Consider the following 23,465-nt stretch of genomic DNA (forward strand, 5'->3'; position numbering starts at 1 on the left):
CGCCACATAGAATGTGCTACAGTAATCAAAGTATAAGATGATTAAGGCACAGGTCACTCCCTCCACCCCAGGAAGGAGTGCACCAGTAGAAGATGGCAAAGGCGCTCCTGGCCACTGCCACCATCTGCCATCCAGCATCAGCAATGGATCAAAGAGCATCCCCAAGCTGTGTACCTGATCCTTCAGTCAGAGTGCTGCTCCATCCAGAATAGGTTTTATTCCCAATCCAGAATAGGATTGGGAATTATTCTCCATCCAGAATAGGTTTTATTCCCAATTTGTCTGCTGATCAGTAGGACCGTCTTACCTGGATTGAGCCTCAACTTGTTCACCCACATCCAGTTTCCCATTGTGTCCTGATAGTATTTCAGAACTTCCACAGCTCCTTTGACATCAGTTGAAAAGAAGAGCTAGTGCTAGGTTTCATCAGCATAATGATGAGATTCAACCCTCAGATGCTTCATGTAGACGTGAAAACACATGGAGGACAAAATAAGAGCGCCAAGGAGTCCTTTAGGCATGAGCAATAGCCTCCTAACACAACCTTCAGGGAACGTTCAGTCAGATAGGAGCAGAACCACTGTGACAAATCCCATATTGGCCTGTGCCTCAGAAAGATGCAATGGTGGATGGTATTGTGTGCTACTGAGAGGTCCACCAAAACCAGCCGGTTTTGATTGCTCCTGTCTAGTTCCCATTGGAGGTCATCCATCAAGGCTGTTTCCGTCCCCAAAATCAGACCGGAATCCGTTTTAACAACATTTATTTTTAAGTATTAAAACCTCACAATTAACAATTCAACAGAGCATCAGCCTTAAAACTACCTGTTCCTAAGGACCCGAACACCTTCTGGAAAGTGAAGGGCTTGGCTAGCCTCCTAAAAAGCTCCCTGGGAATGGAGTTGTGAAACCACAGATAAAGCTGGAATCCTCTACTCCAGTCTTCCCCAATCTGGTACCCTCCAGGGGTGTTGGATTGCAGCTCCCATAATTTCCAGCCAGCGTGGCCATGGTAGGTTTGTATTGTGTCTTGATTGTGCTGTGTCTGCTCCTTGCTGACAACGATCTAACCTCTAATGCGAAGGCTAAATGCCAACCCGCGATAAATGAGTGAAGGAGTTGGAATTATAAGTTACTGTTGAAAGTTAACTTAGGTTGCCAGGTGTAATGGCAGAAATCCAGTTTTTTAATTTTTTTAATAAGTTAATTAAAAATCAAGATAAAAAACCACACAACCATCACATGAAATTCTGAGGATGTGGTGTGTGGAAGGGGAGACACATGAAGATGGTTTCAGCAAAAGTGAGATTGGAGGGAGTGAAATAAATTGCAAGAGAAACGAAATAAGATTGATTCATAAACGGGCCTGGCAAAAAGGACAAGCCGTATAAGTATAGGTGCTTCTGCGCTGAGCATCGGACACTTCTAAAAGCATAGTTGTTCTTTGTGATCCAGCTGATGTGCTGTTTTTGCGCTTTCAGAATGAAGACATGGCTCGCCAGCTGGTGGAGCTGGGCTTCCGGGGAAGCGGAGAAGTGCTGAAAAGGGAAGATTTCGTAGCGAGGAAACTCGCTGCTGAGGCTTCAAGGCTCTCAGAAAGACACCAGCAAAAGTAAGTGTTGTGTTTGTGAGGGTGGGAATGGGACATCACAACATTAGGAAAACTGGAGTAAAAGATAATAATGCATACATTTTTAAATGTACCCTTGAGGACCATCTAAAGTCAAAGCATGAAAAATGTCTGTCATCGAGGAATCAGCATCAGATTTTTAGCCTTGCCCAAGACTTTATGCACACTCAAGTCCATCACTACCAGCATCAGATGCTTAGGTCAATAATTCCCAAACTGTGTGCTGCAAGGGAGCTGTATATTCCTATTTCTCAAGATACACTTATAGTTAGAGGTCTCTGTGAGTCCAAAATACCCACTCAAGGGAGGGACTGCCCATTATATCTCTGCATGATTCATTGCTGTGGTCTTGCCTTCCAGCCAGCCTCTGCTGGAGCTGGAAAATTTTGCCACATTTTTCCATTGGGTGCAATTGGCTTTTCCAGTCTATCCCATTGTAGAGATGTGGTAAAATGTCCCACCCTCAGAGTAGGCTGCGTGTTGTATCCATTCATGCCTTGTTACTCTGGGCCTGTCTTTTCCCAGTAAGATCAGTGTTTCATGCAGAAGCACAAGACAAGCTTCTCTGTGGGCAGCTACTCCTTACAGAATAAATACCTGCCTATTCTAGTGCAAGAATGAAGTGTACCTCTTACTTTAATTCAGAAAAATAACATGTCTTAGGAAACAATGGTTCATGCAATTGGATTTTTTTTTAGTCCTAATCTTAAAAACACCTGCAGGAAAGGTAAATGAATATTGGGACACATTGCCCACCTTAGAGCAAATAGCAGAGAATTTTCCAGGCAAGGAATGGGTGCAAGTGGTGCTGACCTGTTGCATCCCAGAAATGCTGATCCCATTCCTGTACAGCAGCCTTCTCCAACCTGATGCCCTTCAGATGTGTTGCACTGCAACTCCCATTGTTTCCAGGTGGGAATGATGGGAATTGAAGTCCAACGTATCTGGAGGGCACCAGGTTGGAGAAGTTTGGCTTATAGGATTGCTCCACAATCGTTCTTAGCAGTAGTGTCTGGAGGAAATTTCAACTGATGCAGCTGAAATGCAAAGTAAAGAAACGTGCACTTGCCAAAATTCCTTCTGCACCCATAACCCTTCAGATACAGGAGCTTTGTCCTCCTTGGCACCTGTGCATTATTAGCAGTGGGCTACTGGTACCATCAGCATTTGTGTCCTTCCTGTGCTGAGGCTGCACAATTGCTTAATGGCTTTTGGAACTGATTTTTGACATTCGCTGCCCTTCTCCAGTGTCCTGTCCAGCAAATCCATGTTCTCAGCCTTGTGGTGGAGAATTTAGCCTGTCTTCCTCCTGTTGGAGGTTTTTTGTGTGTTTGTTTTTTGCAAGACTTACTTTGCTTGGACAGCTGTCAAGCATATGCTGTCACATTAGCTGTCAAATTCAAAGTGGAGCATATGCCAGAGCAAAACATTTTTACTTCTTTTGGTCCGTATCTTTGCATAATTGGTAATTGACCTCTGCTTTCACATGCTTTTTGGAATATCGCAGGAGGAAATGCTTGAAACTGTGACTGCTAAAGGATTGGCCTTACTAACAATTCATGGAGCATTTTTTGGTGTCAGAATTGCTTTTTTAAAATGGGATTTGTGTTCATCTGTCAACTCCTAGACTTTGGCTCACTTCAGACAACAAGTTAGTCAACACAGTGTGAAAACTCTACTCAACGCTTGTGTTTTTAGGGGGTACCCTTCACACATGTTCTAACTCCACTGTTGCGTGACTCTGGGCTACCGTGAAGATGAGTAAAATCCATCGCGATGTTTGATTGACAGTTCCTCCACCCTCTCTCCTCCTCCGGTCCTCCTGATAGTATCCCATCAGCCATTGCTGCAAAGAAAAAATCCAGGTGGCTCTCACTGTTTTTGCTGCTCTTGCCAGAGAACTCTGTAGCCAGTGGGAAATGTCAACTCAATGCAACAGAAAACTCCATGGTGCCCACCATATAACATGTAACACAACGGTTGGGCAAGAACTCTCCTCTGCACAGAGTGGATATTTTGCATAGGGTGTTTTCCAGAAAAACACCGTTGCGTGGGGTTTTCCCGCCAGACAACACATTTCTCAATGGTGGTGTAAAAACTACAGTGCGGAATTCTAAAACCACCATTGAGAAATGTGTTGTCTGAACTGAGCCTTTGGCTGCTTTCCATGTCTTGTTATCCTGGGTCAACAAACTGCATTTACCTCTCAGACTCCCCCTGGTAGGAGTGCAAGATGTGAAGTGAAATATATTAAGTACCCTGCTTGATACGGGGCCTCTAATTTATTTAGCTTCTTCCTGTTTTTGTTATTGTAATAATAAAAAGCTTTGAGCAAAATTCCCAACGTTGCACACTCTGGGTCCTGGTTTCTTTGACCTAAGATTAATGGGTTGGAGTACATCGCCAATCATTTGTGGCCAGCATGGCCATTGGGTTGCTGGCTGGGGATTTTGGGAGTTGTAGTCCAAGAAATCTGGAAGGCGCCAGGTTGGGGAAAGCCGTTTTTGTAGGTGATGAACTCATATGGGTGACAACATCCCTCCCAAGCAGCGGAGAGAGATTGCATCTGCTTGGGGTAAGCAAGTCAGAGCCAAAACATGATGTGAATGCAGCCTTTTGTTATTTCTAGTCAAACAGGCTGCAAAGATTGTGGAGATAACTTCACATGGGGCCTAGGGTTAGGAGACCGTATCCACTGCATATGGATTTCACAAAACAGATCCAAAATAAGCTGCTTAATATTTGGTTGCAGGTCTCTAGTTTTTTTAAAAAAATAATCACAAGAGAGACTATTTACTTACTGTTACAGACATGGGAGGCACTCTCCTACTTACCCTAATCTCCTTGTGATTCCCCCACCCCACACTTTTATTGGAAATATCAGCAAAGATAAATTAAATTAATGATAAAGTTAGTTTGGGGATTTTATCAAGTCTTCATGTTATTGAATTAGCTAATGAACACACTGTTTAAAAGTTGTAGCCCTGCACTACCTCTACCAATCCTTATTTATTTATTATTGCATTTATTTATTAATTTATTTGTAGCAAGTTAAAGAAAACACAATAGGTTTAGCAACACTTTCTGAAAATAACTTAGAGTATTGTCTTCGACAATGCTTAATTTTACTATCTTGAATAGCCATGAAATGCAAATATGTGTTCGAACTACGGATGACCGAATCTGTCAATCTCTTAGAGGTCTTCATTTTCCCACCCCACCACCAAGATTGTTCTGCCCTGGGTCTGCACAAGCTTTGTTTTCTCTGCCCACAAATGTGTTCATATTTTTGTATGCTTCTTTCAAATGTACATGTTTTTGTATGAATGCACCCATTGACTAAAGCATGGTTGAGCACGTTTTAGAAATGATGCATTTTACTTGGTGCATTTTCAGATGTACACATGAAGTAGAACGCATTGCAAGGTCGGGAATGAATGAATGTGCTACCAGAAATTGTGTTTAGATCCGTGTTTGGAACCAAGAGGTGCAAACTGCGTAATCCTGTATTAAATTGTGAGCCCAACAAGTAGTGAAATGTTACGATCAAGAAGAAATCTTCCCTTTCCTTCATGAGATATGAGATTTTCTTCCTCCACTCTGCCTATGGTCTTGGTTACCATGTTGTCTTGTTAAAAACTTTTCTTCTGAAGGGGTTTAACTGGTTCTGTCTTATTTGCTTTAACATATTTCTACAAGGGTGGAAATACTGCTGGGCAGGGCTAGATAGCATCCTGTAGAGAGGCAGGACTTTTGCTGTAGCAACAGAAAGGCAGGATTTGGACTCTGCCTTTTCAGTACTATATTGCTTCTCTTCAGGGGCTGAAGGAAGAATGGAGACCCTGATGCTATCAGGTTTCACAGAAGCATCCACTGATCTGAGTACCAGTGGAACAAAAGTAAATGGTGGAAACAGATGGGCCTTGGTACAGGTACACGCTCAGCGTAGAACCTTTTTGTGTGACAGAAGTTAATCACATTTTGTTAGGTCAATATAGAAACACATGAGATCTGTTGCTGGTTCTTCTTGTGAATCAGCTGCTTATGTCAACATTCTTGCATCTTCCTACATGCCTGGAGAAACACCTGGATATTTTTTGTTTGGAAGTGTTCAGAAACCGTGGATCTCTGTGCCTTTGCCAAGTTGCTTTGCAGAGGCAGCGTTGTTCTAATGGCAAAGATGTGGACAACCTTTCTTAATTCAGCTAGAGACTGATCCTGTGCTAGTGTGTTGCCGAGGAGAGGATTATTCCAAAGCTTCTGATGAAACTTTATGTTTGTATAAGTGGCTGTGGAACAGGATGTCTGAACTACAACAACATGGTGCTGTGGAAATTCACCCATACCTACCACTGCAGCTCACACAAAGGTGCAAATTCCCACCAAGCCTCTGTTACCATCCTTATACTTCTCTCTCGCTTCCTTTTCTCCTCCCATTCTCTACAGCCAAGGGCCACCACCACGTGTCAGGATTTAGGGGGGAAGTCATTCAGATTAGAAAGTGTTGCTTCTTGGGATTCTTGAGCCTTGACACTCCTTCATTAAAAAAAAACATAAGCAATTATTAATTGGACCTACCCGCCAGGAATATGGAAACATGTTCACCTGGATTTTGGGAACATCATAGCTTTCCAGAATTGTGATGCCAGCTTCTCTGGATCAGTATGATTCCCCCACTACAACTGTAGAGCCAAAGCCTCAGGGCTACTTTACATATTATATTGTGGAAAAGACATATTTCCATTTTGTGTGCATGTGACAAAGAGCCTGGCCAATGCAGACATGTGTATCTCCATCATATAGAGCTCCGGCTATTGGGCAGTATACAATGCAATAAATACATAAAAATAAATGGTTGTAAGCATCAAACTTTTAGGTATACATGTAAAATGCTGTAACGTGTGCAGTGCCACATCAAACTGGCACTGTCTCAATGGTTGGATTTTATCCATGTGTAACTGAATCTGTGAAGTCGCTCTTGTTTTTTCCTTCTGTACACATCAGAAGGGAAGGTTTGGAGCTGGGGCAGCAAATGGCTGGAAGAATCAACACGAAGGACAGATTTAAGGTTCACCTCCCTTTCCAAAGGGATCATTGGAGCGCCCCAAAATAATGGTTTCTTGTCTCCTTGCTGAGTTTGGCATGAACATGGGGTCAGTCCAACTGTCTATTTGCTACCCGCCCACCCACCCCTTTGCTAAGAAACATTCTTCCGCTCATGCAGCCGGTTGGTGAAGGATGCCAGTTCAAGTTAATCCATATAAACATGTCAAACTGAACCTCACAAACTCAATTCTATGATCCCAAACTCAATTTCTAAGTAGACTGCAAAGTTATACAGTATACAAAACGTTCCCCTGGTTCTGGGAAGACAATTTGGGTTGGATCCAGACTAAATCAGTCACAGTTAAAGTCCAATTGGAGTCAAATTAAGTTAATCTGACAGAAGCGTTACTAAGTTATTCAGGATCCAACCCTTTAGATTTATCCACCACCTAAGATAATAATTCTGCTGGTTAGCGCTTGCCAGTTCATGCAAGTTTCTACCCATAAAATATTTACCAGCTTGCCAACTTACGCATATGAATGCTAGTAGTTTGCCATGCATTGCTGTCAAGAAAGGGGGGAAAATCCAGCTCCCCTCCTGCCTTGAGGCAATTCTTACTTTCCACAGGCAACATGCAAGTGGCCAGATTCAAAATTACTTTATAGCACTAGCAAAAAAAAAAGTGAGAGTAGCAGAGGTGCGAAATGCAGCAGCTAGGTGCTAACTGGTACACAGTATCGTAATCCTATCACCCTGCTATTGAACGATCTGCTGGGTTGCCAGTTGTTTTGCAAGCTCAGTTCAAGGTGTTAACCTTTAAAGCTCTAACGGCTTAGGGTCTGGCTATCTGAAGGACCACCTATTTCGGTATGAATCTGCTTAGTTATTAAAAGCCAGGCACTGTCACTTATAGAGTCCTGTTTGCCGGGCACTTGGGAAACTTTCTCCTGTGTTGCGCCCAAACTCTGGAATGCACTTCCCTGTGGAGATGTGTCCCCCACATACCCTATGTTCATGAAGACGGTCAAGGCACATGTTGGCTTTTTAGATTGTTATGGTTATTAGTGTTGTTTTTAATATTTTACTATGCTTTTATTTGACTATGGTTTTTATGTTCTGAAATAGATCAACAGAGAGAGAGATAGCTGACTAGATAGCTAGATTATGGAAGGCTATTCAATCACCAAGAAACTGGATGAACTTGGGCTAGGCACACTCAGCCTAATCTGTTATGAGGATAAAAACAAAGTAACCTGCAACCTTGTATGCAATCCTGAGCTCATTGGAAGAAGCGTGGGACTCAAATGCGATTGGAAAATAATAATGGTGATGATGATGGGTGGTGATGCTGCTGCTGAGAAATTCTGTTATATTCAGTAGTATATAAATGTTACAAAATAAGTAAAACAATAAATGATATTGCTGTTACCACACTACATGGGTTTTCTAGTTCTAGCACCCATATAAGGCACAATGCTTCTTGCTCAGTGCAAATGTGCGCTTAATTTAAAGGCACCAATGTAATAAGAAAGGAACTGGATATCTCTTTACATTCGTTCAAATTAGATCTTTGAATTTCATTTTCCATATGAAAATTATTTGAATATGGCATCCAGTGAGGAAACATGAGGGGAAGGGGAAGGGGAAGGGATGTATCTTTTCTAAACATTACTTTTGGTTTTGGCATCATAAATTTAACCACCAAAATATAATGGAAAGGATTAAGCACTGGGATCTGACATTTATTCTTCTTCTAAATGTTTCCACGTATTTCAGTGGCTGGAACTACAGGAAATGCCAGCCTCCCAGGCAATAATGTACACAGTAGAGAATGGGACATCCCAAAAATGATTAGCTTCATGTGAGGGAAACTTTGCATCCTTGTGTTTGGATGTGGCTTGAAGGTTTTTCCCTGATGATCCATAAGCAAGGCTAAATTATCCTAGTAAAGGATACAGCATTAGAGTCTAAGCCCTTTGAAGATCCTTTTACTTTGAATCCCACAAGATCCAGAGCATAACTTCCAGTATCTCTCGCTGTGCTGCTCGATCCTCCCAGAGTGCAGGACACGGAATAATGGGCTCAAGTTACTGGAAGCCAGATTCCGGCTGGCCATCAGGAAAAACTTCCTGACTGTTAGAGCAGTACGACAATGGAACCAGTTACCTAGGTTGGTTGTGGGCTCTCCCACACTAGAGGCATTCCAGAGGCAGCTGGACGGCCATCTGTCAGGGATGCTTTAAGTTGGATTCCTGCATTGAGTGGGGAGTTGGACTCGATGGCCTTGTAGGCCCCTTCCAACTCTACTATTCTATGATTCTCTAGAGCTGTTTGTATTTGCATCTCCGTAAGGTGGCTATGCATAGGTGGAATCTGGTATTTCACATTTTGGGATATTTGGGTTATTTTATTAATTTTTTAAAAATCAAGTTTGTCTCTGGACTTGCTCAAATAATCACATAGCAATGTCAATGGGTGGAACAGCCTGCGGTCTCAATGCAAGATGTCACTTTGGTAATTTGAATTGTCTCATCCTCTACAGTAAAAAGGGGACAAAACATTGGGGGACATTGACCAGGTTGAGATGACACTCTGTGGCTAGTCGTGGGTAATTTAACCCGTGAAGAGCTGGGACACCCATGGGTGCCACATTGCACCCGCAACCCTGGCTTGGAGCGTTGCCATGTCATGCAAACCTGGACAGTGTGGCTTATGCAACTGTGAAACAACCCTCACATAACTCTAAAGCAGCCCATTGTTTATGTGAGGGTTGTTTAACCCCCATATAACCCACACTTGCTGAGTTTGCATGACACGACAACCCCTGAGTGGGGGTTGCATATTCAAAATGGCAGGCCACTTGCACCCCGCATATTTAACCAATTGCGGGCTGTCGCGTGTACAGTCCCATTATGAGATATTTGTTCAATTTTGTGGCGTGACCTTTTGTAAGTAGCAGGGTCCTTTGTCACACATGTCACTGAAAATAACTTTGAAACTTTTGTTGTGCCATTAGCATGCAGGTGCAAAAGTTATGGCAAGACACCACAGCAGAAGTGAGCCAGTTTAAAATGAAATTTATATTCTGATCATCAGGCCTTTGTTATAGAAGTTAGGAGCAGTAGGATACCTTAGTATTGTGGCTGGAGGGAAAAGGGATAGTCTTCTGCTCCCAGGCAGTGCCGGTTCCAGGTTTTTGAGGCCCCTTGGGAAAGATACCTTCAATGGACCCCCTCTCTCAGTGAGTCCACCTTCTCACTGCCATGGTCACCAGCTGCTCTTGCTCCTCATCCTCTTTCTCATCAATGCTACCACTCGCTTGCTTGACAGGCAGAGACCCAACGAGCAAGTAGGCCGTGGTGGCATCTATTCTTCCTCCTTTTCACCACCACTGTTATCTGGGCCAGAGCAAGGAGCAGGTGAACAAGCACGTTGCAGTGAAGAAGTCAACGGATTTTTCTGAGTGGCCCCTCTTTGGATGTGGGCCCTTGGCAGGTGCACAACCATGCCTACCCATGATACTGGCCCTGCTTCCAGGTCCCAGCATAGCTCCACCCCTGGGACAGCTGATAGTTTTTTTGGGTTTTGTTTTGAACTGGCTGAACTATAAAGCTTTCCAGCTGAGGTCTGTTCAATACCCAGCTCCTGGCCTTGCTCCTGGTGTCTTTTAATTGCTGGGGGGAGTCCGCACGTAGTTCTCAGGGCTCTTCTATCCGCCCCCAGTGCACCCCGAAAACGAGCGTGTAACTTGCCTGTAAAAGAGCCGGGGAAGAAGCGTCCTTGCCGCCGCCGCCGCCGCCACCCAACTCCCTCCTCGCCGGCTGGGACGGAGAGCTCGGCAGAAGAAGGCGGGGTGGAGAGCTTCTTCCCCGGCTCTTTTACAGGCAAGTTACACGCTCGTTTTTGGGGTGCACTGGGGGCGGATAGAAGTGCCCTGAGAACTACGTGCGGATTCCACCCTGGTCTGTCTGGTCTTCTGCTCTCTCTCTGCTTGTCTGCCAGCTTTCCTATCCACCTGCTTGCCCAGCCTCTTTGAACCTCCATGTTAGGGAGGCTTCTCAGCTCAGAACCTTTTCGGCAGATTGACTCTGCCTACAGACCAGCCTATCTGTGAATATGGCCCAGTGCTTTCTCAAAACCCTGGTCCCCATCCCGCAAGGCCTCACATGTCTGCTCCCTGCGTGCTTGTGGCCCAGTGATGACAGGAATGCCCTTCAGGGTGGCTTCTGTTGCATTGTTACGTCGCTAGCTCCCACCGATGGCACAACATGACCATTAACATTTAGTTGATGAATACATCTTACAAGTAAGACCTGAAAGAAAATATGGCAATGTATTCTCATCACTTAATTCTCACCACTTTTCTTGCAGCAGCCAGCCAGCCAGCCAGCCAGCCATGCCCTCCTTCTCCAGGAGGCCATTTTGTTTCCCATCATCATCATCATCATCATCATTACCATCATTACCTATATTTATTTATTTATTTCTTACCTGCTTTTCCCTTTAGATCGAGGCGGGGAACAACATTAAATACAACAATACAAAATAAATCAAATGCATAAAACAGATTAGAAAAGCATATAAAACCAATACAATATTAAAATAACAATCAGAATATCTTAAAATTCTTAGGTTTAAAATTCACCTGGGTAGGCCTGCCAGAAGAGACTATAGCTGTCTTAAACTCGGAAAGAGTGTTAAGTTGACAAATCTTTTCCATTTGATAGTCAACATTCCGTGCCCACTGAACATGCTCAGTCCTCATTGAGTAGGGTGACCCTATGGAAAGGAGGACAGGGCTCCTTATCTTTAACAGTTGCATTGAAAAGGGAATTTCAGCAGGTGTCATTTGTATGCATGCAACACCTGGTGAAATTCTCCATCAGACAGTTAAAGCTGCAGGAGCCCTGCCCTCTTTTGTATCTGGTCACCCTACAAAAGACGGCAGGGCTCCTGCAGCTTTAACTGTTGTGATGAAGAGGGAATTTCACCAAGTGCTGTGCATGCATACAAATGACACCTGCTGAAATGCCCTTTTCTAGACAACCGTTAAAGACACAGGAGCCCTGTCCTCCTTTTCATATGGTCACCCTATCATGGAGCTGTTTGGTTTTTCCCCTCTCCATTAGGTGTTTATTTTTTTAAACGTTTTTTTTTTTACTTCCGCAAACCTCTGGGCTTACCTGATCATGCTGATACCTTCCCCTTGTTTCTCAAAGCTCCCATTTTTGGCTCCATTTCTGTCAGCATGCACCATTTGAATTGGCTATTGCGGGGAGGGGGGTGGATGATAGTATGTGTGATTTTCCTTCCTTAGAGACCCGTGGGCGATTCTTTATACAGGGTCGTTGTGTGCAACTGCTACAGAAATCTTTTCCATTTGCTCCGTTTGCAGAAGAAATATCAAAGTCTTCCATGTTTTGCTGCTGGCTATTGAAAGTATGTCTGCACATTTGCGACAGTGACTCAGGGAGAAACCGTGCCCCAGTGCCCTTATTCTTACGTTGGAAAAGAGAGAAGGAAACAAACAGTGAAATCTGAATAGTTTGCTATTTGCATTAAGTATTTGAGGATGCTTTTCAATTTATAGCACATACAACACACACACACACCCCCTTCCCTTTAAATAACACGTGGAGGCCAGGAACTCTTTTTGATGACTCCAAACGTTCTTGTCCTTAACATGTTTACTTTAATACAATATTAAGTCAGTTTTTGAAAAGCTCCAGGTGTGTTTGGGTAGCTTTTCACTCAGTGCAAGTGAATTTGTTACATTAACAGAAATGTTTTTGCACCTGGAAATGGGCAGTGATAATCAACGTTCTCAGCCTTAAGAGTAAATTGCTCCTGTTCTTTTCTTTTCGCTTCTGCTTTTAAGTTTCAGAATGGTTTGGTGTAAATGCCTGGTGAATAAAAGAAATTTCTTTAGGAAAGTATTGCAAAATGTTTCCCTTTTGTAAAGAACCATTTGGGGTTTGTGAGTTGTTGTTTTTGCAACACTTTTTTTTAAGCAAGTTAAGCCAGAGTTCAGAAAGCAAAAAAAAATTCTGTCTTTGATTGTATAGAAAATACTGAAAATCATGTAACCTCCTCTGAACCTTTTTGGGTAAGACAGGATAAACACCCAAATAAATAAAACAACTCATCAGTGACATGGTTGGAATAAGATGTGAACTTCAGCAATATGGAGCTAGGAAAACTTTATAGAGTTACATGTAGTCCTGTACTTCTGGTTCCCAACTGAAAGCCGTCTTATTTTGGCAAAAGCACACATTTCTTATCTCTATGTAACCTTACCCCATTTGCCCGGCATTGGTGGCCCCAACCACGGCTCTGTTGGATTGGTCCCCTATATACAGTGCTGGGATCCCACTGATACGTGACTTCTGCTTTTCCCATATTTATGTCCTCTCCTTCGTCGAGCTGCTATAAGTAGTAAATCACTTGAACAGATCCGAAGTTGTGGTGTTATTTATAGCCTGTCTCTTCTGTGGCTGTTTGTCCTTCCTGCTCATCCTGCTGCCAGTCTTTCTTTTAAAAAAAATATTTGGCTGATTCATTCTGTAGGGTAGTTCATTTTTCTACTAGGGCTTTTTTTTTTCTTTAGCCACAATGCACTTAGGTGGCTAAGGAGAACCTCTTGTCTTGTATATCTTTGGTTTTCATTGCATTAAACTTTCCAAAAAGGGAAAAGGAATGCATCCACTGGTGCTGAATGTGTCTCCTTGTTCTTGCCCTGAAGGTATTTTTTCTTTTCTTTATGGAGCTAACTGTTCCCTTGTTTGAATCACTGGTTATGAAACAAAATAATGTGTATTCTTTGTTACCAGGCTTTTCACTAAATGTTGCATATTTGAGAGAAGCCATTGATCCTAAGTTGAAACACAGAAAAGAGAGCAAACTCACTTGGAGACATCGTCTTCTAGACTTCCAAGTGAGGGACAAGAGCCAAGTCACTCTGTGGCTCTTTCCATATTCAGTGACCATAAGCAACAGGTTTTGCAGACCTCTTCTTGGCTACAGATATGCCTCTGTTTAATTCTTGCCTTTCACTTTGTATTTATGTAATGCAAGTGTCTGCAGTTTTGTGCCCTACTGTTATTATGATTGCGATCCACTACCCTCTTAAACCATTTATGCATCTGGTTCAGTCAGCAAGGTGTGAAGAAAGACTTCTTGATGCCTGTCCCTACACACACACACACACACACACACACACACACACACACACACCTACTGCCGCCATTGTGAAATACCCTCCCACAGCAAAATCAAAGTATGAGCATCATTGATCCGCGTAAAAGAACTACCTTTTTTGAACTGGCTTTTAAAGTTTGATTATGTTTGAAAAGAGTGGAGGAAATCTTGCTCTGTTATGCTTATTTGTCTTTGTTGCATACCCTAAGAACTTCAGGCTAGATTGTGCTCTGAAGCTAAAGAAATACATGTTGGGGGTATTTATTTAGGGTGACCCTATGGAAAGGAGGACAGGGCTCCTTATCTTTAACAGTTGCATAGAAAAGGGAATTTCAGCAGGTGTTATTTGTATATATGGAGAACCTGGTGAAATTCGCTCTTCATCACAACAGTTAAAGCTGCAGGAGCTATACTAGAGTGACCAGATTTAAAAGAGGGCAGGGCACCTGCAGCTTTAACTGTTGTGATGAAGAGCGAATTTCACCAGGTTCTCCATATATACAAATAACACCAGCTGAAATTCCCTTTTCAATACAGCTGTTAAAGATATGCCTCCTTTTCATATGGTCACCCTAAAAAATTATTCTATGAGTTCAGTAATCTTGATCATATTGGCTCTCACAACAGCCTCGGTGAAGTAGGACATCATTATTCCTGTTTTAGATATGGAAATTGGAGATGCTCTCTCTTTCACTCTGTGTGGAGTTTGTGGTAGAGGAAAGCACTGAAATTCATGTCTTGCAGAATACATCCAATTCTGTCTTCACTAGACTGCACAAGACGGATCTTATTAATTAAGAGGATTTATTTATTTACTTCAACATTTGTATCCCACTCTATATCACTGGGATCTCAGGGCGGCGATAAAAATCAGCACAATGTAAAACAATAATATAGACAGCTGAAAATGTATTAAATCGTTAACAAATTTAAACCAGTAGAATTTTTTTTTAAAAAAGCAATAGCAACCAGTGAAAAACAATTAAAACTACGTGCAACCATGGAGAATCCAGCCACGTTTAACTTGGCGACGAAATGAAGTTAGTGTCGGTGCCATTCTGGCCTCCAAGGGGAGAGTATTCTAGAACCATGGTGCCACAACAGGAGATGAGGTAGGAAAAGTTGTGTGGGCAAGAGGGTGGACTGATACAGTTAGATTCACCTCTTAGAAAGTGACTGATTTTAGTGAGGTGTGCTTGAGGCTGTGTTCTACGTATCTGCAGGAGTTAATGTGTAAGATGGGAACCAAGTACAGGTGTAATATGTGTGTGTGCAGCTTTTGGGAATGGGCTTTTATGGGTACAGAGAGAAAGGTCTGAATATCTTCAGATCGGGAGTGGGCCACCTGTCACTCTACAGCCACACAAGACTCTTGGCCTAATTTCAAAGGCCCTCCACCCACTGGTTTTGGTTCCACCCACTGGTGGCATGCAACCCCCAACAGTTTCCTCCCCCCCACAAGCACAAGATAATACAGCCCTTGACAGGAATACGTTTTGCCCACCCATATGGTAGAAAATGCTCTCATTCATTGTTTGCCTTTTCTGTCTTCCACCCTTCCTGCCCCACAGCTGTATAAATTTAGATTGTAACCTCCCCATAGCAAGAAGCTGGCTTTTGCTTATGCTGCTCTGTAATCTGCCATGTGCCTTGATGGTGCTCTGTCCAAGTAAAATTGATGACACCTGGAAAAAAAATCTCAGCAGCACAAAGGGAGCAAGCAGGGATGCTGGTAGCAGTCAGTAACCTGCACTGTTCTCCAGTCCTCTACTGTGTTTATTTATTCTGCCTGCCTGGGTGTTGGTCTGTTTGCCGTTGTCTTGCAGCATCAGTGTCATGTAGGGTGACCATATGGAAAGGAGGACAGGGCCCCTGTATCTTTAACAGCTGTATAGAAAAGGGAATTTCAGCAGGTGTCCTTTGTATGCATGCAGCACCTGGTGGAATTTCCTCTTCATCACAACAATTAAAGGTGCAGGAGCCCTGCCCTCTTGACCAGATACAAAAGAGGGCAGGGTCCTGCAGCTTTAATTGTTGTGATGAAGAGGGAATTTCACCAGGTGCTGCATGCATATAAAGGACACCTGCTGAAATTTCCTTTTCAATACAACTATGAAAGATACGGGAGCTCTGTCCTCCTTTCCATATGGTCACCCTAGTGTCATGTAATTGTTGTACCAGGACTGAGGAGATCAGCATCAAACCCCCTGTTCAGCCATGAAACTTACTGGATGCCTTTGGGCCTGTCATCATCTCTTCGCCTAACCTACCTCACAGGGGGGTTGTGAGGATTAAATGGAGGCGAGGGGAAGAACCATGGATGCTGCTTTGCACTCCTGGGATGCAAATAAATCAAATCAATACAGTGTGGTGGCGTGTAGTGGGGATGGCACAGGCCCACACTTCTGAGCATGTGGTTTCTCACCCGGTGCCATGTGCACTGTCCTTCCTGATTTCGGGCGTTTATATGCACATTCTCGGGTCAATGATCTAACTTTGTGTCCTGGTGGTGTTACTAAGTTGCCATCCTCGGCCTATCTGAGAGGTGGAGGGGATGGGCAGCGAAGGAGGCAGCAGTCATGTAGGTAATGGGATGGCAACCGCACACCTGTTACGCGGAGAGCATAATCCTTCCATTATTTGTGCTGCTAGCTGTGCTGGTGCTGAAATCTCACTGCACATAAATCAGAGTAGCTGTGCAAGTGCCAAGGTTTATAATTTGAGTTGAAGCAAAGACAAGGTTTAAGTCTGCCGTCCAGCAGAATGACTTTATACATGTTCTGCGTCTTGTAGCGCCATTTGGCTCGTGCAGATTCCAGCTCCAGCCTGAATTACTGGAAGTAAGCTACATATTCTCTCCAAGGCAGGTACTCTGAACTACAAGGTTGCCTGCTCCAATGAAGCTTTTCATCTCTGTTCAAAAGCAGTTGCAACAGTTGAAGCAAACCTAAATACGAAAATGCCACGGCCATGTTGGCTGGGAAGTATGAGAGAGGCATTCCAGCACACCTAGCGGGCCTCAGATTGGGGAAGTATAGGTTAGCACAGGTTTTCTTTCTTTTGCTCCCTGTGACATCCGTCTTCTACAAAAGATAGGGCAACCCTCTCTTAATCGTAGAAATGCTCAGTTAATGATATTAGATCTGTGTGCACTTTGTGCCGAAAGAAATTCCAGTGCATTTCTGTGCAACAGTTTTTCATAATTATGAGAAAAGACAAGCAGCATAGGTAGTAGAGTGACCAGATACAAAAGAGGGCAGGGCTCCTGCAGCTTTAACTGTTGTGATGAACAGGGGATTTCACCAGGTGTTGCATGCATACAAATGACATCCTTTCAATACAACTGTTAAGGATACAGGAGCCCTGTCCTCCTTGCGATATTGTTACCCTACATCAGCCTTCCTCAACCTGGGGCGCTCCAGATGTGTTGGACTACAACTCCCAGAATGCCCCAGCCAGCTGGCTGGGGCATTCTGGGAGATGCAGTCCAACACATCTGGAGCGCCCCAGGTTGAGGAAGGCTGCCCTACATAGTAGTAAAATCCTGTAACGCCTTGCCCTCTCCTGCTCCTTTTGTACATCTTAAGAATATAAGTTGAGCCCTGCTGATCAAGACTGTCCATGATAGTTCAGCATTCCTCTTTCTACTAGTGACCAGGTTTAAGATGCCTCCTGAAAACCCACAAGCAGTAGCTCTGCCGTGTAATATCTGGGAATGTGGAACAATGAAGATGCTCTATCTAGGGATCATGAGAACATAAGAAGAGCTGTGCTGGATCAGACCAAGGGTCAATCTAGTCCAACACTCTGTTCACATATTGGCCAACCAACTGTCGACCAGGGACCCACAAGCAGGACATGGTGCAACAGCACCCTCCCACCCATGCTGCAACAGTACCCTCCCACCCATGTTCCCCAGCAACTGGTGTATATAGGCTTTCTAGGTAAGGCTCATGGCTAATCACTTTTGTAATTTCACCTGGTTTTGTCTGTACACTTTCTTAACTGTATTTATTTATTTATTTATTTATTACATTTCTATACCGCCCAATAGCCGGAGCTCTCTGGGCGGTTCACAAAAATTAAAACCATTCAAAGTATAAAACAACAGTATAAAACCATAATATAAAATACAATATAAAAGCTCAACCAGATAAAAACAGCAGCAATGCAAAATTACACATTTAAAACACCATGTTAAAATGTATTTATAGATTGTTAAAATGTTGGGAGAATAAAAAGGGCTAGAAAGTTGTATTGCTTTTAAAGGAAACTGAGATTCTCACAATGTTGAATATGGTATATCTGATGAAAAACCCCAGAGGATATTCCTGTATATGTATGTATTTATTTTTCTGTTTTCAAGATGTTTTCACCCCTGTTCTGTTTTGTTGATATTCACAATAAAAATGAAAACCAAAACCAATGCTGAATTCTCGATGCAATACCAAATGCCTTGGCTGTATATGCTCTGGTCATGGGATTACGCACATCACAAGAGGAACTGTGATGTGCATAACTGCCGACACTCAATGTTTTGTAGACACAAAAGGAGCTCTTTGGATTGCAGCTAGGCTGCTGGGTTTGCACTTTACCAAGACCACTGAGTGGCTTACTTGGTAGCGCCCACTTACAAAACAACCTGGTGAATAAAGACATTTTTATAAGCAGTGTACTGTGTAGCAGAGCATCCCGTCACTGAAAATTCAGTGTATTCTCTCTCTTGGTATTTTATTACCACAGGTGCACAGCAGCTCCCAATCGGAGGCAGGCTGTGGGCAAGATTTGCTATTAATTGAAAGCAATTCTATTTATACACCTGCCCCACAAAAGGTTCCAAAGGCAGAGAAGATGCCAGAGGAGGGAAAAAGCAAGAAAACAGCCCCACGCCGTACTGACACAGTTGTAAATTTAATCTCCTCCTTAGGGGAAATAGAGTGGAAGGGTACAAACAATTCTCCAAAACAGCTTAACTACTACTCCAGAGGTGCAGGTGTTCAGAACCCATTTCAAGGATGTTTACCAGTTGATTCCTGCAGCTGCCAAAAAGGTTGCATCCAAATCCTTCTGCAGATGTTTTTAGAAGTAAGCAAAAGTGCTTGGCTCTGGCTGCTGCCTTTTCTATTGGGTGAAAGGGGGAAAGACGTGTTTTGCAGCATTTCTACCTTTATCATTTTTATTGTGATTTTTATTTGCACGGTTCGACCATTTTATCTATATAATGTCAAGTTGTGGCATGTTCTAATACCTCATAGCATTTTAAAATATTAATTAGAGTTATCGGTTTTTCCAGTCAGGCAATCTGACAGATTTGTCCCAACAATTCCCATGGGAGCCAGTGGAGTGTCTCCATAACTTCTAACGTCTTGCAAGTACCACTTGCAGCATCTGAAATTAATGATGGAATTCCCATTCTGTGGATTAAGTTGCTCATTCATCACTCCCCTTATTTTATGTCCAATTATTTGATAGATTATGTGTTAAATTTATTAATTCAAAACATTTAACAGGAAAACACATCTACCACACTTCATAGGTAAGGTCTACTTACTAGGGCAGTGTTCTTCGCCTGCAAGGCCCGAGGGTCACTGCTGGCTCCCAGTCACTTCAAGTGTGGCTCTCCATCTCTCTCTCTCTCTCTCTCTCTCTTTGCAGTAGCTGCTTATTCTTAGCAGGGAGTTTTGCCTAGATTTGCTTTAGCGATGGACCAGCTGCTGTGGTCTGGGCTACCAGAAGAGGCTTTGGGGGTGGAGAGCCAGGAGACCTTCCACTCCTCAGCTATAAGGTGGGGGTTGGGGAAGGAGAATTCAGGCGCAATCAGCTGACTGGCTCTGGTCGGGGAAGAGCCCAAGAAGCAAAGAGCAACTTGATAATTGTAGTGATGCACTGTGCAGCCATTGAAAATGGAGGAGAAATTGAATGCACAGGTGAGAGAGAATGGAATGTGGACCTGTGCTAGGGGATTTTGCAGCACCGAATAGAGTGATGAGAAGAAGATCCATCCCGGTCCAAAGGACCAAGTGAATGTGTTGGAATTTGTCTGCCTGGTGGTGACTTGGTTGCTGATTGATGAGGCCTTGATTGGACAACGTGGAGGGGAATGGGAAGGAGAGGTGGGAACAGGCTTTTAGCCATGTCAGGTATGCAGTGTTGTCTCTTGCCATGGGAGAAAGGAGAGGAGAGACCTCCTCCCCCAATAGCATCTGTGGTGGTGCCTGGATCCAAAATGGCATCTGCTTGAAAAATGGTGAAGGCCACTGTATTAGGGAAAGCCTCGTGAAATGTGACTAGTGGGGCAGTGCTGCCGTAAAGGTGGCACCTTCTCTTTTTTGCAGTCAAGTTCTGATTTTCTCCCCTGGCAGGGGGTTCGCACTGATCCACAATGAATTTGTTGCTCTGACTGAAGCCTTGTTCCACTCCTGCTCCACCCACCCACTCCAATCATCCCAATGTGATCTGAAAAGAGTAGAGAGGTTGCTGTTGATTTAAGTTTCCCTGCATGCGACTTTAGGTGTGAGTCGGAAATACCCGGCTCCATTAAAATATTAGAAAGGGAGACTTTGAGAGAAAGTGATGTATAGATACCCATAGGGAGTTTTGCTGTGATCAAACGTAAATTAGTTAAGGTCTGAGGATTTCAAAGAGTGTTGAGTATACAATCAGAGTTAGACAAGAGCCTACTTCATCAGGTGCATCCCTGTTGTTGTTTACTACAACCATCTGCCCTGGCTGTGTTTATGGCAGTCTTCTCCAATCTGGTTCCGGACGGATCTGCTGGACTTCCATTCCCATCATTTGCCAGGGGAAGACTTGGTTATGGAATTACACATCCTGATCCTCAGAAGGGTCCCACAAGACTTGTGCATGTTTATACAGGAATAGGATTTCAGGCCGACTTATTTGAACCTTGAGATACAAATTATAGTTGACCTTATCTCTGATTGTGTGAGTGGGGCCTTGGATTTATCGATACAAATGATCGCTGCTGAACCACAGCTCCAAACTGTATTCTGTGCCCTGGATATACCAATAGTCTGCTTTGAGCAATGTGATACGTGGTTTCTTTGGAAACTAAACAAACATACCAGCAAAGCTCATCCATTGTTAACCACCAGAGTGTATTCCAGATGATTTTTAACAGGTTATTTTCTTGGTGCCTTCTTTTTAAAATCAAAGCTATTATGAATCAGCCAATGGGGTGGGGCTGGGTGGCTGCAGGGGGTGGGCAGCCACTCTAGAGAAGTAGCTCTGTGCCTGGAGTCTTTCATTCAGGCCTGTTTTAATAGCAACCTGGGAGGAAATTTCAAACAGACTTCGGTCCTCCATTTGGAACTCCTCTGAAATATTTCTGCTAGTTTTCTATGCTATCTTTTTTTGGTTTCCTTGGAATTCCTGAGCTGTTTTGCCAGAGGAGAAGGCTCCCAAATTCGTTTCTGATATCACTTTAGGTGAAATGTACATGGCAGCCCTAGTGAGCAGTGACAGAGGCAATACGTTATTCTGTATTTCACCAGCTTGCTCCAAGACCCAAGCCAGGGGCATGTGAACCTCTCCCCGTCTGGTGCGAATAGCAGCAGAAGACCTGTCAGATCCGTTCTTCCTTCTTGAGGCCTGTGCATGAGCTGATGGGCAAATGGCTGTGAGCCACTGAAACCCAGATGCAGAGAACTCTAAGCAAAACTCTCTGCTGCAGTTTGCACGTGGGAGGATGGAGAAGAGAAAAGAGCCCTTGGCCTGTGCTGCGCCTTGTGTGGAAGAACATAATTGGCGTGCATAATGGGAGGGGATTTGGTTGGCATAGGGAGTTCTGCTGGGGGGAGTTGGAAAATCTTGGGCACCGGATGCAAACCCTGGGCTATGTTTCCTGTCCCTACTTTAATAGCATTATACCTAAGGGTCTTCACTTTCTCTCTCTCTCTCTCTCTGTGTATTTGTGTACACATAAAACAATTTTTGTCTACACCCAAAACAGCTTCATGCACAAAGGTGGCAGAAATATGTCAAAAACATGGAGTTTGTGCGCGGAAGCATGTACTGGCGAGATGCAGGGCTCATCTACACCAAACAGGATATTCCACTATGAAAGCGGTACATAAAAGGCAGGACCCGCACTACTGCTTTATAGTGATATTGAAGTGCACTGCAGGATCTACACTACTGCCTTATAGTGGTGATGAAGTGCACTGAGAACTGTTGGGGCCCATGACACATCTACACCAAGTAGGATATAACACTGTGAAAGTAGTATGAAAGCAGTACATGGTATGTGTCAATGGGCCCAACAGTTGCCAGTGCACTTCAATACCAGTATAAGGCAGTAGTGTGGCTCCTGCCTTTTTATATTCCGCTTTCATGCCACTTTCGTAGTGGAATATCTGCTTGGTGTAGATGAGCCCGCAGACTGTGATTCCTAACACAGGTGCAAGTAGTGGCAAACATATGAAGATCCTAAGGATGGTTTCAAAAGTGACGCTAAGATTGTTTTTTGTCTGGAGCCTGGAATGTGTCTGTGAACTTGGTAAGTGCAGTGGAGAATGTTGGGGAAAAGACATGATTACTTCAAAATATCACACCTAAAAGGGGCAGTTTGAGAGCCCATGTGTTTTTCTGTTCTAGTGAAGGGGCACAATTGGAGCTGAGGCTTTTTTGAAGGCCTGTGGCTCTTATATTGCACTACCTGTTGTATTTATTGATCACTGGATTTTCATTTGCTTCATTGTTAAATATATCATTTTATTATTTCCTAAGTCACCTCAAGCCTTCAAGAGTCAGGGAATAAATGGTTTTTTAAAAAAGTATAAACTAATGCAATTCATCATTATTCGTCCTTTTTTTGTCAGAAAGAAGCTTTCTATGTTCTTTCTCTAGTGCCTTAGATTGTTCTTGCCTAGATTACAGTGACTGTGGTTCCTCTAACAGTAATGCAGGTCTGTGCAATGTCATGACAAACGCTGGAAATGCAATAAATAAAAGCAAATTTGACAGTCTGCATGCAAGAGACAGATAGCTGAACTAGGGAACAGACAGCTGAAGTGCTGAGATAGCGCAACCATTCATTTACGGACATAAAAATGGATTTCACATGGATGCAAGCTGTGAGCAGGGACCACACACAACTAAGCTAAAAGCAAACACCACGGCTGGTAACTAAAGCCACAGGTCTCAAACTACCAGTCACAGCATATTCTTAGTGAAGTCTGAAGAGACAGAGTGGGAACTTCCATGTGAAACAGAATTGATTCAAGATTCTGTCCCATAAGCTAAACTAGAAAAACTCTGGAGCAGTTTCTGCATCTAAGCACTTTTGACTCTTAATAAAGACCTGGAGGCTGTTCTTGCAATTTTTTGCCTGAATGAAGGTGCATTTTGTAATAGTCATGGATGACTTCTGAACCATCACACAAAACACAACTCATCAGTAGCAAGCCACCATGGCTTTGGTACACCTCCAAAGCCCTGCTGGGCACGTACTTCCAAATGGCAAGTGAGCATGAATAACTTGGGTCAGTTCATGCTATTGGAAGCCATGGTGAGTAGGATGACCATATGAAGGGTGACCATATGAAAAGGAGGACATGGCTCCTGTATCTTT

At 43.4% G+C, this 23,465-nt stretch overlaps 1 protein-coding gene across 1 annotated transcript in view; it reads left to right on the top strand.

Moving 5' to 3' along the window:
* CFAP299 (cilia and flagella associated protein 299) overlaps positions 1–23,465 on the top strand; it is a 324,354-nt gene that overhangs the window by 11,448 nt on the left and 289,441 nt on the right. The window contains exon 2 of the mRNA XM_063136207.1: positions 1,481–1,611. Coding sequence (XP_062992277.1) covers positions 1,481–1,611 — 131 coding nt within the window. The remainder of the gene's footprint in view (positions 1–1,480; positions 1,612–23,465) is intronic.

This window comes from Elgaria multicarinata, chromosome 10, assembly GCF_023053635.1.
Source record: "Elgaria multicarinata webbii isolate HBS135686 ecotype San Diego chromosome 10, rElgMul1.1.pri, whole genome shotgun sequence".
Taxonomy (NCBI): domain Eukaryota; kingdom Metazoa; phylum Chordata; class Lepidosauria; order Squamata; family Anguidae; genus Elgaria; species Elgaria multicarinata.